This window comes from Lutra lutra, chromosome 14 (genome assembly GCF_902655055.1).
Source record: "Lutra lutra chromosome 14, mLutLut1.2, whole genome shotgun sequence".
Taxonomy (NCBI): domain Eukaryota; kingdom Metazoa; phylum Chordata; class Mammalia; order Carnivora; family Mustelidae; genus Lutra; species Lutra lutra.
In genome coordinates, this window is record NC_062291.1 from 79,894,329 (window position 1) to 79,911,465 (window position 17,137).

Below are 17,137 nucleotides of genomic sequence, written 5' to 3' on the forward strand. Positions count from 1 at the left end.
AAGGACCTTCCATGATGGCGGCAGGTGCCCTCAGCTCCACTGTGGTCTTCCTGCTTGCTTAGGACACCCACCTTCCTCCTGCTCCATGACATCACCCATTTTCCCACCGGGGTCAAGTGGCTTTGAAATGATGGGCATATTCCCTCCACTTTTCTCTCCCAGGAGTCTTTTGAACAAAAAGCTCACAAGCTCTCGTTGCTTTAGGCTCTTTACTGCTGATGAAAGAGGAGAAACAACGGGGTCACAGAAGTAATAAAAATGGGGGACCTGTGCTATTGGGAGAATCATACCAAATTCCAAGAAGGATGTTCCCAGTCTGAGCTGAGCTGTCGATGGGGTTTATCCCCTGGTCTTCTGGCAGGACACCCTCTTGCCGCCTTTCTCATATGGTCCAGAGAGTGATGCCTTGGTCCTCTCCGGGTCTTCCCACTGGTGGTCACCGGATGGCCCCTGTTTATATATGAAGAGTATGTTTAGGTGTCCCCCTCTGAGAAACTGCCTCTGTCATCTGATTCAGATACTTTTTCTGTGTGTTCCCAATGCAACTTGCATGAATGCTCACTGGTCCCTGTTGTGATTGTCACCATGTGGGTCAGGCAGCGTGCTTCAAGTAAGAGAAAGACATATTGATCCCCTTCTCCCTCACAGATATTTCATACTCATACCACCCCTTTGCTCTGCTCTGCTCAAGGCAGAAATCACTAAGCAATCGCAGCTCCCTTGTTCTGATGATCCAGACCTACCTCCATGTTCATTTTCAGCCCAGCCCACCAGGAACCAAACTGTCATAGCCTCCAGCAGAGGAATCCAATGTGCTGTCTAGTCTCAGGCATTCCTAGCAGATGGGCTTCCTTGCTCTCCTGTTACCTGATACCTACCAATTGTTGGACTGACAGCCGGAGAATAAAAATCAGTGAGGCTATCTTCCAGAAATGTGCCTGCTTTCATCAGGGGGGAGAAGTGGAAGTGAGAACAACAGGATTAAAAGTGAAATCCCCAGGTTGAATGTATCTTTCATCTGGATGAAGCCAAGTGTGGACGCCCAGCATTAAATCCTGATTGGCACAGGTTCCTGGTATCCTTCCAGAATGAAGCACCAGGAAAGGATGGGTTAGCACCTAATGGCAAGGCAGCCAAGTGTCATCTGATAGTCTCCGTGTATCAGTGGAGAGGAGGGACACCGCTCCTCCAGGTCAGGATAACAGAGGCAAACGCTACAAAGCCATATGCTAGGGCTACCAACCCCTGGGAGCATTTTGATAAAAATAAATGACAGGTAACCTTCTTGGAGATGGTAAGGGTTTACCAGAGTCTGGTGATAGAGGGCAAAGTGATATCTACATAAGAAACCCAAGGAGAGGGATGGTGTGTGAGGTAGGAGGAGGTCAAGGATTGTGGGTTTGCCAAGCTCTAAGAGTTATACAACGTGAATGCCAAGGGCCAAGAAATCAAAGCCTGTGATATGGTTGGAAGTGGTTCAGTTTGAGGTCACATGTTTCTCAGCTCCTGTGCTACAGGATTAGTGTGAGATCCTGAAGATGGTGGAAGTTAATTCGAGCCCACAGAACCTATGGGCTCAGCCCTCATACCTTCTACTCTTCCATCATGTTGTTTCTCCAAGGCAAGGGGCCAATAAGAGAGTGCATTGCCAGGACAAATCATCCCAGAGACGCTTTTCCCCTTGGCACTACGTCCTGTGTTTGCCCAGCAGCCCACATCCTGCTCTGGCCCGCATCTTCTGACTTCCCACAAGTTAATTCAATTTCTCCACGATTAAAATTGAGCCTCTATTCAGAGAGCACCTAAGAGTCCTTGAGTTGCTCCTAAAAGGAAATGGGGAACTGTATCACTGTCCGAGTTTCTGGCCCTGGAGAACAGCCAGATCATTCATACAGCAATCAATCTAACACACCTAACTTGTTCCCACTGATTAGCCATCGACTGTTAGCTCAAGTCCTCACTTCCTTTACACTGATTTATGGCAGCAATAGAAATATACCACCCTGGGGACACGCCTCCTTTCAGCAGGGAACCTATAAATGTCAAGGTATTTTTATTCTAATTGAGAAGAGCCCAGCAAAATGGGGATCTCCATAGTCATCCTTGAAATATGTCTTTTACTGGATCCAGTTCTATCTACAGGTATATATATTTAACTCTTCTATTTGTTAATTTCACTCTTAGAATCCAAGACATGGCAGATTCTATCTACTCATTCCCTGGTGCTAGACTTTCCATCCTAGGAGGAGTTTTGTACCAAAGAAGAGGCAATGTTTTGCTCATAAATGTCATTGCAAGTATTGACTAGGAATGGCTTTTTTTGGGGGGGGGTTCTGTTTTGGCTGAGAAATACAATGGTCCTAGATAGAAAAAGTCAGTCATTATGTCGATGTTCTGAGGAGTAGCTCAACTAAGGAAATGATTGATTTGCCGTAGAAAAATTCCTGAAGTTAAGGAAAAGTGCATGTGTACTATTAATAGACTCTAAAACTTTGACATTGCTGGTTAAGGACGTGGTTTGTGTACTCTAAAATGGGCAGTAAGATGGCCCCTGAAGACACTCATTACGTGGTTTCTTTCTGCAGGTGTCTATGGCTTGGTAGTATTTACCAAGCAAACTCAGGTCAGGTTGCTGAGCACAGACAAGATCATTAAGACTCCAACTTTGTGGCTGTCACTTTCTGCTTTAGATAAATGATCTGAAGCTTAGGGTGTGAAGGTATTGAATGTACACAAAAGGGCCACTGGCAAGTCAATGTGGCTGTGGCCTCTCAGTGTCGATGTGGGGAGAAACTATGTGAGCTGGCCGGCTAGCCAGTCTGCCTGTGAGCTACCTGTGTCACTCCCCTTCTGTCTCTGTCTCTGCCTCAGTTCCTCCGTTCTGTTTTCTCTTCCTCCCCCCCACTCCTTTCTCTGCCTTCCTTCCTTCCTTTCTTCCTTCCTTCTTCTCTTCTACCTCCCTCCTGCTTTCTTTGGTGTCACCTTTTGCTACATTCATGAATTTCAGAAGACAGGGCAAAAGTACCCTAATTTCTAGAGAACTTCCAGAACTCTCAGTCCTACCCCCAGGTTTTGTTGGGGAAGCTCTGGAGATGCAGATTCGTTTGGGAAATTGCCTTCATGAAAGCAGCACCCCATAAGGAACACCCCCCACCTCCCCCCCCCCCCCCCGCCCCCGCACTGGTGCAGGTGATGGGGCTGTGTCTGCTCTGTGTGATGTGGGCGGCTGGCATCGTGTCACAGGTGGGCGGGTGGACAGAGGATGCCCACCTCCTTTTCTTGTCGGGGGGACACCAGTGGGCACTGGCTCGGGGGCCATCTGGGGGCTGGAAATTGTGTCTCCATCAAAATACTTGAAAATGGCCAGGCAGTGTTGTCAGCTCTAGCTTTCATCTCCAGAGTGTGGATTCGCTGGGCTTGCTTTGGCTCTGAAAGGTGAGGCGGGATTTAAGTTGGCCCCTGAGGGACAGGGTGCGAGCAGCCCCGTTCTCATCTACAGAGGGGGTGAGGGCAGCAGCGCTCGTGGATCGCGGGAACGTGTGGTTTTCCCACGACGTTCTGGGCATGCGCACGAACACGCACACGCATGCGTGCCCACGCTTGCAGTTTAGACGTGGGAGCGGACCTCCCCAAAGTGCTTTCTCCGTCCGGAGTGCCCAGCGGAACAGCGTGCCTGTGTCCTCCTGTCTCAATCCGCTGACCACCCCAGAGCTCGGGGTCACCACTTCCACATGCAGATGCGGGCAACAGCCCCAGGAAGGGTGCGTGGCTTGTCTCAGGTCGGCCGCAGTGAGCGGCTGGGCCAGGATTCCACCCTGGAGCTGGTCGACTGGCACGCGGGTAGCAGTTTCGGCCCAACGACCCTGTTGCTCCATGCAGAGAGCCGAGGAGATGACCCTTGGCGTTTGCCTCACGCTGGAGCCCCAGGGCGGGACGCGGGAGCCGGGCGCCAGAAGGGCCACGGCAGCTGGCACGGTCCTCAGCTCTGGTCCTTGCACATGCCCTTGAGAAAAAGCTCAGTGCCCCCAGGGTCGTGCTGGGCGGGACGAGCCGTGGAGACCCTGCCTCTTCTAGCCACGTCCTTGGTGCTGTCACTTACTGGCTCTGGGACCCCTCCAAGCCTTCGTTTGCTCATCTCATCTGGGACCTTGTTCCAACCTCCCAGGTGGTGTGGACATGAGGCCAGCAAGCAGCTTCTGGCACAGACAGGGTGCCTGGGAGCCACTCACTGTTACTGTGCTAGGTCCCAACGTTGTACCCAAACCTCACTTCCCAAGTGCAAGGTGGTGTCTTGCATTGGATCCTAGAACAGGAAAAGGAAAAGCTGGTAAAATCCACATAAAGGCAGAGTTCAGTGCGTGGGGAGTGATCAAGGGCTGGTCCAGCACCATGACAAATGCATCACGGTCTCCCTGGATACCTTCTGGGGAGCGGCGGTAGGGTGTGTGGGATCTCTCTCTCTGTATTAGCTCCGCAACTTGTCTCTAACTCCAAAGTTATTCCAAGAAAAATTTTAACATCACTGCTTCGGGTCCCATTTCTTGCAGGCCAATGATTTGCAAAACGAGGAAGCAACAATTGCTTACAAATGAATTCCTAACAGATTGTTCAACCTTGTATGCACCTTTTCCACAGCTTAGCAGGGGTTTTGCAATGATTAATGCCTTAAATAAGAAGGAGGAAATCGAATGAAGGGACATTCAGATGTTGGGAGAATGTGTTTCATGTGGGTGGCATTTGGACCGGGGTGGGGGGGCACTTCTGAATCATTTAAATAACAGGCCACCAGGCTACCCTCTGGAGAAGCTCTCCTTTCTTCAGCAGATGTTTATTATGCAAACTCACCATGGGTATCCTGGGACTTAGCCTGATCTCAGTCTGCTGGATGTTCTAGAATGAGGAGAAAGCTCATGGCGGTGTGTCAGACTGAGTCCTGGTGGGGGGGCCTGGCATCCAGGACCCTCAGTCCTGCTCAGTTGTCTTCTCCAGCCCCATGTGTCTCCACATCTTGCTGGGCATCTCCCACCTGTGTTGCTGTTCCCCACACGGTCCACACTGTTTTTGACCCCGAGATTTTATTTGTTCTGCAGGATACCTTGGAGCTCACTGTCTGGTACAAACAATCTGTACTCCCTGCCTCCCCCACTCCAGTAGTCCTGCCTCTTTGCCTTGTTGACTGCATTCATGCTGTTCCCTTCACCTGAACAGTCTTTTTTTAAGTACCATGGACACTGCCCATCCTCTCCTTCCTTGATATACACTCTCAACACACACACACACACACACACACACACACACACACACACACACGGGACACCTGGGTTGCTCCATCCATTAAGCATCTGCCTTCGTCTTGGGTCATGGTCCCAGGGTGCTGGGATCAAGCCCCTCATTGGGCTTCCTGCTCAGGGGGAAGCCTGCTTTTCCTTCTCCTACTCCCCCTGCTTGTGTTCCCTCTCTCGCTGTCTCTCACTCTGCCAAATAAATAAATAAAATCTTGAAACACACACACACATACACACACACACACACACACACTCTGACACACACAAAACCACAGACACATATAGACACACATACTATATACATGGACGGTGTCATCCTATGGTCATCACTCTTTTTCTCCCATGACATCTTAACACTTGCACCAAATTATCTGTGAATTTTCTCTAGGGATCCTGCTATGCTGGGGGTTCATAGAGGACAAGAACTGTGCTTTGCTCATTCAGTACCCAGCACAGCACCTTGCGTGGCCAAGAGCCTCCAACATGCCTGGCTCCTGCTGAACATAAGGGAGTAACCTGGATGCCTGGTGCAGGGCCAGCTCTGCCAGAGAGAGCTTGTGCCCGTGAGCCGTCTCCAAAGGCATGTCCCCAGGCTCGGTCCCGAGTAGGATTTCTGTGTCTTTGTGTATGGTTTATGGGGAGCAATATTACCCACATTACTGTGTATTATTACTTCAAGGTGTTTTGCTTTTTTGACACATGGCAATGGAATCTCATCATTTTCATCTGAATTGGGAGGCGCACACAGTGGAGTTCCGTGGCATCCTTGCTCAGGGCTCTTGACCTCAGACATGAGTTTCCCTTCTTGGTAAGCTGTGTGACTTTGGACAAGCTGTTTTACTTTCTAAGTCTTGGATTTCCAGCTATAGAATAGAAGTGCACAACACTTGTACTGTAACAGATTTTGTAAATTGGGGTACTACGTGTCAGCACTTAGCTCCATGCTGGGAATACAGAGTTTGCTCAAAAATATTCACTTCCTCTTCTGCTTCTTCCCTTTGACCTTCCTCCTCCTCTGCTGCTCTCTACCATTATTTTCATTATCTTCCTTGATCTTCAATTTCCCTTTCCCCATCGACTGTTAACTCAAGTTCTCTCTTCCTTTACACTGATTTATGGCAGCAATAGAAATATACCACCCTGGGGACACGCCTCCTTTCAGCAGGGAACCTATAAATGTCAAGGTATTTTTATTCTAATTGAGAAGAGCCCAGTAAAATGGGGATCTCCATAGTCATCCTTGAAATATGTCTTTTACTGGATCCAGTTCTATCTACAGGTATATATATCTATCTCTGCTATTTGTTAATTTCACTCTTAGAATCCAAGTCATGGCAGATTCTATTTATTCCCTGGTGCTAGACTTTCCATCGTGGGAGGGGTTTTGTACCAAAGAGGAGGCAATGCTTTGCTCATAATTGTCATTGCAAGTATTGCTTTGTTTTGTTTGTTTGTTTGTTTGTGGCTTTTGGTTCTGTTTTGGCTGAGAAATACAATGGGTGTAATTAGAAAAAGTCAATCATTATGTCGATGTTCCGAGGAGTAGCTCAACTAAGGAAATGATTGATTTGCCGTAGAAAAATCCCTGAAGTTAAGGAAAAGTGCATGTGTACTATTAATAGACTCTAAAACTTTGACATTGCTGGTTAAGGACGTGGTTTGTGTACTCTAAAATGGGCAGTAAGATGGCCCCTGAAGACACTCATTACGTGGTTTCTTTCTGCAGGTGTCTATGGCTTGGTAGTATTTACCAAGCAAACTCAGGTCAGGTTGCTGAGCACAGACAAGATCATTAAGACTCCAACTTTGTGGCTGTCACTTTCTGCTTTAGATAAATGATCTGAAGCTTAGGGTGTGAAGGTATTGAATGTACACAAAAGGGCCACTGGCAAGTCAATGTGGCTGTGGCCTCTCAGTGTCGATGTGGGGAGAAACTATGTGAGCTGGCCGGCTAGCCAGTCTGCCTGTGAGCTACCTGTGTCACTCCCCTTCTGTCTCTGTCTCTGCCTCAGTTCCTCCGTTCTGTTTTCTCTTCCTCCCCCCCACTCCTTTCTCTGCCTTCCTTCCTTCCTTTCTTCCTTCCTTCTTCTCTTCTACCTCCCTCCTGCTTTCTTTGGTGTCACCTTTTGCTACATTCATGAATTTCAGAAGACAGGGCAAAAGTACCCTAATTTCTAGAGAACTTCCAGAACTCTCAGTCCTACCCCCAGGTTTTGTTGGGGAAGCTCTGGAGATGCAGATTCGTTTGGGAAATTGCCTTCATGAAAGCAGCACCCCATAAGGAACACCCCCCACCTCCCCCCCCCCCCCGCCCCCGCACTGGTGCAGGTGATGGGGCTGTGTCTGCTCTGTGTGATGTGGGCGGCTGGCATCGTGTCACAGGTGGGCGGGTGGACAGAGGATGCCCACCTCCTTTTCTTGTCGGGGGGACACCAGTGGGCACTGGCTCGGGGGCCATCTGGGGGCTGGAAATTGTGTCTCCATCAAAATACTTGAAAATGGCCAGGCAGTGTTGTCAGCTCTAGCTTTCATCTCCAGAGTGTGGATTCGCTGGGCTTGCTTTGGCTCTGAAAGGTGAGGCGGGATTTAAGTTGGCCCCTGAGGGACAGGGTGCGAGCAGCCCCGTTCTCATCTACAGAGGGGGTGAGGGCAGCAGTGCTCGTGGATCGCGGGAACGTGTGGTTTTCCCACGACGTTCTGGGCATGCGCACGAACACGCACACGCATGCGTGCCCACGCTTGCAGTTTAGACGTGGGAGCGGACCTCCCCAAAGTGCTTTCTCCGTCCGGAGTGCCCAGCGGAACAGCGTGCCTGTGTCCTCCTGTCTCAATCCGCTGACCACCCCAGAGCTCGGGGTCACCACTTCCACATGCAGATGCGGGCAACAGCCCCAGGAAGGGTGCGTGGCTTGTCTCAGGTCGGCCGCAGTGAGCGGCTGGGCCAGGATTCCACCCTGGAGCTGGTCGACTGGCACGCGGGTAGCAGTTTCGGCCCAACGACCCTGTTGCTCCATGCAGAGAGCCGAGGAGATGACCCTTGGCGTTTGCCTCACGCTGGAGCCCCAGGGCGGGACGCGGGAGCCGGGCGCCAGAAGGGCCACGGCAGCTGGCACGGTCCTCAGCTCTGGTCCTTGCACATGCCCTTGAGAAAAAGCTCAGTGCCCCCAGGGTCGTGCTGGGCGGGACGAGCCGTGGAGACCCTGCCTCTTCTAGCCACGTCCTTGGTGCTGTCACTTACTGGCTCTGGGACCCCTCCAAGCCTTCGTTTGCTCATCTCATCTGGGACCTTGTTCCAACCTCCCAGGTGGTGTGGACATGAGGCCAGCAAGCAGCTTCTGGCACAGACAGGGTGCCTGGGAGCCACTCACTGTTACTGTGCTAGGTCCCAACGTTGTACCCAAACCTCACTTCCCAAGTGCAAGGTGGTGTCTTGCATTGGATCCTAGAACAGGAAAAGGAAAAGCTGGTAAAATCCACATAAAGGCAGAGTTCAGTGCGTGGGGAGTGATCAAGGGCTGGTCCAGCACCATGACAAATGCATCACGGTCTCCCTGGATACCTTCTGGGGAGCGGCGGTAGGGTGTGTGGGATCTCTCTCTCTGTATTAGCTCCGCAACTTGTCTCTAACTCCAAAGTTATTCCAAGAAAAATTTTAACATCACTGCTTCGGGTCCCATTTCTTGCAGGCCAATGATTTGCAAAACGAGGAAGCAACAATTGCTTACAAATGAATTCCTAACAGATTGTTCAACCTTGTATGCACCTTTTCCACAGCTTAGCAGGGGTTTTGCAATGATTAATGCCTTAAATAAGAAGGAGGAAATCGAATGAAGGGACATTCAGATGTTGGGAGAATGTGTTTCATGTGGGTGGCATTTGGACCGGGGTGGGGGGGCACTTCTGAATCATTTAAATAACAGGCCACCAGGCTACCCTCTGGAGAAGCTCTCCTTTCTTCAGCAGATGTTTATTATGCAAACTCACCATGGGTATCCTGGGACTTAGCCTGATCTCAGTCTGCTGGATGTTCTAGAATGAGGAGAAAGCTCATGGCGGTGTGTCAGACTGAGTCCTGGTGGGGGGGCCTGGCATCCAGGACCCTCAGTCCTGCTCAGTTGTCTTCTCCAGCCCCATGTGTCTCCACATCTTGCTGGGCATCTCCCACCTGTGTTGCTGTTCCCCACACGGTCCACACTGTTTTTGACCCCGAGATTTTATTTGTTCTGCAGGATACCTTGGAGCTCACTGTCTGGTACAAACAATCTGTACTCCCTGCCTCCCCCACTCCAGTAGTCCTGCCTCTTTGCCTTGTTGACTGCATTCATGCTGTTCCCTTCACCTGAACAGTCTTTTTTTAAGTACCATGGACACTGCCCATCCTCTCCTTCCTTGATATACACTCTCAACACACACACACACACACACACACACACACACACACACACACGGGACACCTGGGTTGCTCCATCCATTAAGCATCTGCCTTCGTCTTGGGTCATGGTCCCAGGGTGCTGGGATCAAGCCCCTCATTGGGCTTCCTGCTCAGGGGGAAGCCTGCTTTTCCTTCTCCTACTCCCCCTGCTTGTGTTCCCTCTCTCGCTGTCTCTCACTCTGCCAAATAAATAAATAAAATCTTGAAACACACACACACATACACACACACACACACACACACACTCTGACACACACAAAACCACAGACACATATAGACACACATACTATATACATGGACGGTGTCATCCTATGGTCATCACTCTTTTTCTCCCATGACATCTTAACACTTGCACCAAATTATCTGTGAATTTTCTCTAGGGATCCTGCTATGCTGGGGGTTCATAGAGGACAAGAACTGTGCTTTGCTCATTCAGTACCCAGCACAGCACCTTGCGTGGCCAAGAGCCTCCAACATGCCTGGCTCCTGCTGAACATAAGGGAGTAACCTGGATGCCTGGTGCAGGGCCAGCTCTGCCAGAGAGAGCTTGTGCCCGTGAGCCGTCTCCAAAGGCATGTCCCCAGGCTCGGTCCCGAGTAGGATTTCTGTGTCTTTGTGTATGGTTTATGGGGAGCAATATTACCCACATTACTGTGTATTATTACTTCAAGGTGTTTTGCTTTTTTGACACATGGCAATGGAATCTCATCATTTTCATCTGAATTGGGAGGCGCACACAGTGGAGTTCCGTGGCATCCTTGCTCAGGGCTCTTGACCTCAGACATGAGTTTCCCTTCTTGGTAAGCTGTGTGACTTTGGACAAGCTGTTTTACTTTCTAAGTCTTGGATTTCCAGCTATAGAATAGAAGTGCACAACACTTGTACTGTAACAGATTTTGTAAATTGGGGTACTACGTGTCAGCACTTAGCTCCATGCTGGGAATACAGAGTTTGCTCAAAAATATTCACTTCCTCTTCTGCTTCTTCCCTTTGACCTTCCTCCTCCTCTGCTGCTCTCTACCATTATTTTCATTATCTTCCTTGATCTTCAATTTCCCTTTCCCCATCGACTGTTAACTCAAGTTCTCTCTTCCTTTACACTGATTTATGGCAGCAATAGAAATATACCACCCTGGGGACACGCCTCCTTTCAGCAGGGAACCTATAAATGTCAAGGTATTTTTATTCTAATTGAGAAGAGCCCAGTAAAATGGGGATCTCCATAGTCATCCTTGAAATATGTCTTTTACTGGATCCAGTTCTATCTACAGGTATATATATCTATCTCTGCTATTTGTTAATTTCACTCTTAGAATCCAAGTCATGGCAGATTCTATTTATTCCCTGGTGCTAGACTTTCCATCGTGGGAGGGGTTTTGTACCAAAGAGGAGGCAATGCTTTGCTCATAATTGTCATTGCAAGTATTGCTTTGTTTTGTTTGTTTGTTTGTTTGTGGCTTTTGGTTCTGTTTTGGCTGAGAAATACAATGGGTGTAATTAGAAAAAGTCAATCATTATGTCGATGTTCCGAGGAGTAGCTCAACTAAGGAAATGATTGATTTGCCGTAGAAAAATCCCTGAAGTTAAGGAAAAGTGCATGTGTACTATTAATAGACTCTAAAACTTTGACATTGCTGGTTAAGGACGTGGTTTGTGTACTCTAAAATGGGCAGTAAGATGGCCCCTGAAGACACTCATTACGTGGTTTCTTTCTGCAGGTGTCTATGGCTTGGTAGTATTTACCAAGCAAACTCAGGTCAGGTTGCTGAGCACAGACAAGATCATTAAGACTCCAACTTTGTGGCTGTCACTTTCTGCTTTAGATAAATGATCTGAAGCTTAGGGTGTGAAGGTATTGAATGTACACAAAAGGGCCACTGGCAAGTCAATGTGGCTGTGGCCTCTCAGTGTCGATGTGGGGAGAAACTATGTGAGCTGGCCGGCTAGCCAGTCTGCCTGTGAGCTACCTGTGTCACTCCCCTTCTGTCTCTGTCTCTGCCTCAGTTCCTCCGTTCTGTTTTCTCTTCCTTCCCCCCCACTCCTTTCTCTGCCTTCCTTCCTTCCTTTCTTCCTTCCTTCTTCTCTTCTACCTCCCTCCTGCTTTCTTTGGTGTCACCTTTTGCTACATTCATGAATTTCAGAAGACAGGGCAAAAGTACCCTAATTTCTAGAGAACTTCCAGAACTCTCAGTCCTACCCCCAGGTTTTGTTGGGGAAGCTCTGGAGATGCAGATTCGTTTGGGAAATTGCCTTCATGAAAGCAGCACCCCATAAGGAACACCCCCCACCTCCCCCCCCCCCCCCCGCCCCCGCACTGGTGCAGGTGATGGGGCTGTGTCTGCTCTGTGTGATGTGGGCGGCTGGCATCGTGTCACAGGTGGGCGGGTGGACAGAGGATGCCCACCTCCTTTTCTTGTCGGGGGGACACCAGTGGGCACTGGCTCGGGGGCCATCTGGGGGCTGGAAATTGTGTCTCCATCAAAATACTTGAAAATGGCCAGGCAGTGTTGTCAGCTCTAGCTTTCATCTCCAGAGTGTGGATTCGCTGGGCTTGCTTTGGCTCTGAAAGGTGAGGCGGGATTTAAGTTGGCCCCTGAGGGACAGGGTACGAGCAGCCCCGTTCTCATCTACAGAGGGGGTGAGGGCAGCAGCGCTCGTGGATCGCGGGAACGTGTGGTTTTCCCACGACGTTCTGGGCATGCGCACGAACACGCACACGCATGCGTGCCCACGCTTGCAGTTTAGACGTGGGAGCGGACCTCCCCAAAGTGCTTTCTCCGTCCGGAGTGCCCAGCGGAACAGCGTGCCTGTGTCCTCCTGTCTCAATCCGCTGACCACCCCAGAGCTCGGGGTCACCACTTCCACATGCAGATGCGGGCAACAGCCCCAGGAAGGGTGCGTGGCTTGTCTCAGGTCGGCCGCAGTGAGCGGCTGGGCCAGGATTCCACCCTGGAGCTGGTCGACTGGCACGCGGGTAGCAGTTTCGGCCCAACGACCCTGTTGCTCCATGCAGAGAGCCGAGGAGATGACCCTTGGCGTTTGCCTCACGCTGGAGCCCCAGGGCGGGACGCGGGAGCCGGGCGCCAGAAGGGCCACGGCAGCTGGCACGGTCCTCAGCTCTGGTCCTTGCACATGCCCTTGAGAAAAAGCTCAGTGCCCCCAGGGTCGTGCTGGGCGGGACGAGCCGTGGAGACCCTGCCTCTTCTAGCCACGTCCTTGGTGCTGTCACTTACTGGCTCTGGGACCCCTCCAAGCCTTCGTTTGCTCATCTCATCTGGGACCTTGTTCCAACCTCCCAGGTGGTGTGGACATGAGGCCAGCAAGCAGCTTCTGGCACAGACAGGGTGCCTGGGAGCCACTCACTGTTACTGTGCTAGGTCCCAACGTTGTACCCAAACCTCACTTCCCAAGTGCAAGGTGGTGTCTTGCATTGGATCCTAGAACAGGAAAAGGAAAAGCTGGTAAAATCCACATAAAGGCAGAGTTCAGTGCGTGGGGAGTGATCAAGGGCTGGTCCAGCACCATGACAAATGCATCACGGTCTCCCTGGATACCTTCTGGGGAGCGGCGGTAGGGTGTGTGGGATCTCTCTCTCTGTATTAGCTCCGCAACTTGTCTCTAACTCCAAAGTTATTCCAAGAAAAATTTTAACATCACTGCTTCGGGTCCCATTTCTTGCAGGCCAATGATTTGCAAAACGAGGAAGCAACAATTGCTTACAAATGAATTCCTAACAGATTGTTCAACCTTGTATGCACCTTTTCCACAGCTTAGCAGGGGTTTTGCAATGATTAATGCCTTAAATAAGAAGGAGGAAATCGAATGAAGGGACATTCAGATGTTGGGAGAATGTGTTTCATGTGGGTGGCATTTGGACCGGGGTGGGGGGGCACTTCTGAATCATTTAAATAACAGGCCACCAGGCTACCCTCTGGAGAAGCTCTCCTTTCTTCAGCAGATGTTTATTATGCAAACTCACCATGGGTATCCTGGGACTTAGCCTGATCTCAGTCTGCTGGATGTTCTAGAATGAGGAGAAAGCTCATGGCGGTGTGTCAGACTGAGTCCTGGTGGGGGGGCCTGGCATCCAGGACCCTCAGTCCTGCTCAGTTGTCTTCTCCAGCCCCATGTGTCTCCACATCTTGCTGGGCATCTCCCACCTGTGTTGCTGTTCCCCACACGGTCCACACTGTTTTTGACCCCGAGATTTTATTTGTTCTGCAGGATACCTTGGAGCTCACTGTCTGGTACAAACAATCTGTACTCCCTGCCTCCCCCACTCCAGTAGTCCTGCCTCTTTGCCTTGTTGACTGCATTCATGCTGTTCCCTTCACCTGAACAGTCTTTTTTTAAGTACCATGGACACTGCCCATCCTCTCCTTCCTTGATATACACTCTCAACACACACACACACACACACACACACACACACACACACACACGGGACACCTGGGTTGCTCCATCCATTAAGCATCTGCCTTCGTCTTGGGTCATGGTCCCAGGGTGCTGGGATCAAGCCCCTCATTGGGCTTCCTGCTCAGGGGGAAGCCTGCTTTTCCTTCTCCTACTCCCCCTGCTTGTGTTCCCTCTCTCGCTGTCTCTCACTCTGCCAAATAAATAAATAAAATCTTGAAACACACACACACATACACACACACACACACACACACTCTGACACACACAAAACCACAGACACATATAGACACACATACTATATACATGGACGGTGTCATCCTATGGTCATCACTCTTTTTCTCCCATGACATCTTAACACTTGCACCAAATTATCTGTGAATTTTCTCTAGGGATCCTGCTATGCTGGGGGTTCATAGAGGACAAGAACTGTGCTTTGCTCATTCAGTACCCAGCACAGCACCTTGCGTGGCCAAGAGCCTCCAACATGCCTGGCTCCTGCTGAACATAAGGGAGTAACCTGGATGCCTGGTGCAGGGCCAGCTCTGCCAGAGAGAGCTTGTGCCCGTGAGCCGTCTCCAAAGGCATGTCCCCAGGCTCGGTCCCGAGTAGGATTTCTGTGTCTTTGTGTATGGTTTATGGGGAGCAATATTACCCACATTACTGTGTATTATTACTTCAAGGTGTTTTGCTTTTTTGACACATGGCAATGGAATCTCATCATTTTCATCTGAATTGGGAGGCGCACACAGTGGAGTTCCGTGGCATCCTTGCTCAGGGCTCTTGACCTCAGACATGAGTTTCCCTTCTTGGTAAGCTGTGTGACTTTGGACAAGCTGTTTTACTTTCTAAGTCTTGGATTTCCAGCTATAGAATAGAAGTGCACAACACTTGTACTGTAACAGATTTTGTAAATTGGGGTACTACGTGTCAGCACTTAGCTCCATGCTGGGAATACAGAGTTTGCTCAAAAATATTCACTTCCTCTTCTGCTTCTTCCCTTTGACCTTCCTCCTCCTCTGCTGCTCTCTACCATTATTTTCATTATCTTCCTTGATCTTCAATTTCCCTTTCCCCATCGACTGTTAACTCAAGTTCTCTCTTCCTTTACACTGATTTATGGCAGCAATAGAAATATACCACCCTGGGGACACGCCTCCTTTCAGCAGGGAACCTATAAATGTCAAGGTATTTTTATTCTAATTGAGAAGAGCCCAGTAAAATGGGGATCTCCATAGTCATCCTTGAAATATGTCTTTTACTGGATCCAGTTCTATCTACAGGTATATATATCTATCTCTGCTATTTGTTAATTTCACTCTTAGAATCCAAGTCATGGCAGATTCTATTTATTCCCTGGTGCTAGACTTTCCATCGTGGGAGGGGTTTTGTACCAAAGAGGAGGCAATGCTTTGCTCATAATTGTCATTGCAAGTATTGCTTTGTTTTGTTTGTTTGTTTGTTTGTGGCTTTTGGTTCTGTTTTGGCTGAGAAATACAATGGGTGTAATTAGAAAAAGTCAATCATTATGTCGATGTTCCGAGGAGTAGCTCAACTAAGGAAATGATTGATTTGCCGTAGAAAAATCCCTGAAGTTAAGGAAAAGTGCATGTGTACTATTAATAGACTCTAAAACTTTGACATTGCTGGTTAAGGACGTGGTTTGTGTACTCTAAAATGGGCAGTAAGATGGCCCCTGAAGACACTCATTACGTGGTTTCTTTCTGCAGGTGTCTATGGCTTGGTAGTATTTACCAAGCAAACTCAGGTCAGGTTGCTGAGCACAGACAAGATCATTAAGACTCCAACTTTGTGGCTGTCACTTTCTGCTTTAGATAAATGATCTGAAGCTTAGGGTGTGAAGGTATTGAATGTACACAAAAGGGCCACTGGCAAGTCAATGTGGCTGTGGCCTCTCAGTGTCGATGTGGGGAGAAACTATGTGAGCTGGCCGGCTAGCCAGTCTGCCTGTGAGCTACCTGTGTCACTCCCCTTCTGTCTCTGTCTCTGCCTCAGTTCCTCCGTTCTGTTTTCTCTTCCTTCCCCCCCACTCCTTTCTCTGCCTTCCTTCCTTCCTTTCTTCCTTCCTTCTTCTCTTCTACCTCCCTCCTGCTTTCTTTGGTGTCACCTTTTGCTACATTCATGAATTTCAGAAGACAGGGCAAAAGTACCCTAATTTCTAGAGAACTTCCAGAACTCTCAGTCCTACCCCCAGGTTTTGTTGGGGAAGCTCTGGAGATGCAGATTCGTTTGGGAAATTGCCTTCATGAAAGCAGCACCCCATAAGGAACACCCCCCCCCCCCCCCCCCCCCCCCGCCCCCGCACTGGTGCAGGTGATGGGGCTGTGTCTGCTCTGTGTGATGTGGGCGGCTGGCATCGTGTCACAGGTGGGCGGGTGGACAGAGGATGCCCACCTCCTTTTCTTGTCGGGGGGACACCAGTGGGCACTGGCTCGGGGGCCATCTGGGGGCTGGAAATTGTGTCTCCATCAAAATACTTGAAAATGGCCAGGCAGTGTTGTCAGCTCTAGCTTTCATCTCCAGAGTGTGGATTCGCTGGGCTTGCTTTGGCTCTGAAAGGTGAGGCGGGATTTAAGTTGGCCCCTGAGGGACAGGGTGCGAGCAGCCCCGTTCTCATCTACAGAGGGGGTGAGGGCAGCAGCGCTCGTGGATCGCGGGAACGTGTGGTTTTCCCACGACGTTCTGGGCATGCGCACGAACACGCACACGCATGCGTGCCCACGCTTGCAGTTTAGACGTGGGAGCGGACCTCCCCAAAGTGCTTTCTCCGTCCGGAGTGCCCAGCGGAACAGCGTGCCTGTGTCCTCCTGTCTCAATCCGCTGACCACCCCAGAGCTCGGGGTCACCACTTCCACATGCAGATGCGGGCAACAGCCCCAGGAAGGGTGCGTGGCTTGTCTCAGGTCGGCCGCAGTGAGCGGCTGGGCCAGGATTCCACCCTGGAGCTGGTCGACTGGCACGCGGGTAGCAGTTTCGGCCCAACGAC

The 17,137-nt window shown here is 50.1% G+C and overlaps 1 protein-coding gene across 1 annotated transcript in view; it reads left to right on the forward strand.

Annotated features, from left to right (window-relative positions):
* Positions 1–15,344: 15,344 nt before the first annotated feature.
* Positions 15,345–17,137, forward strand: part of DMBT1 (deleted in malignant brain tumors 1) — an 84,955-nt gene continuing 83,162 nt past the window's right edge. The window contains exon 1 of the mRNA XM_047702310.1: positions 15,345–15,413. Within this exon, the coding sequence (XP_047558266.1) occupies positions 15,353–15,413 (61 nt within the window). The 5' untranslated portion in view covers positions 15,345–15,352. The remainder of the gene's footprint in view (positions 15,414–17,137) is intronic.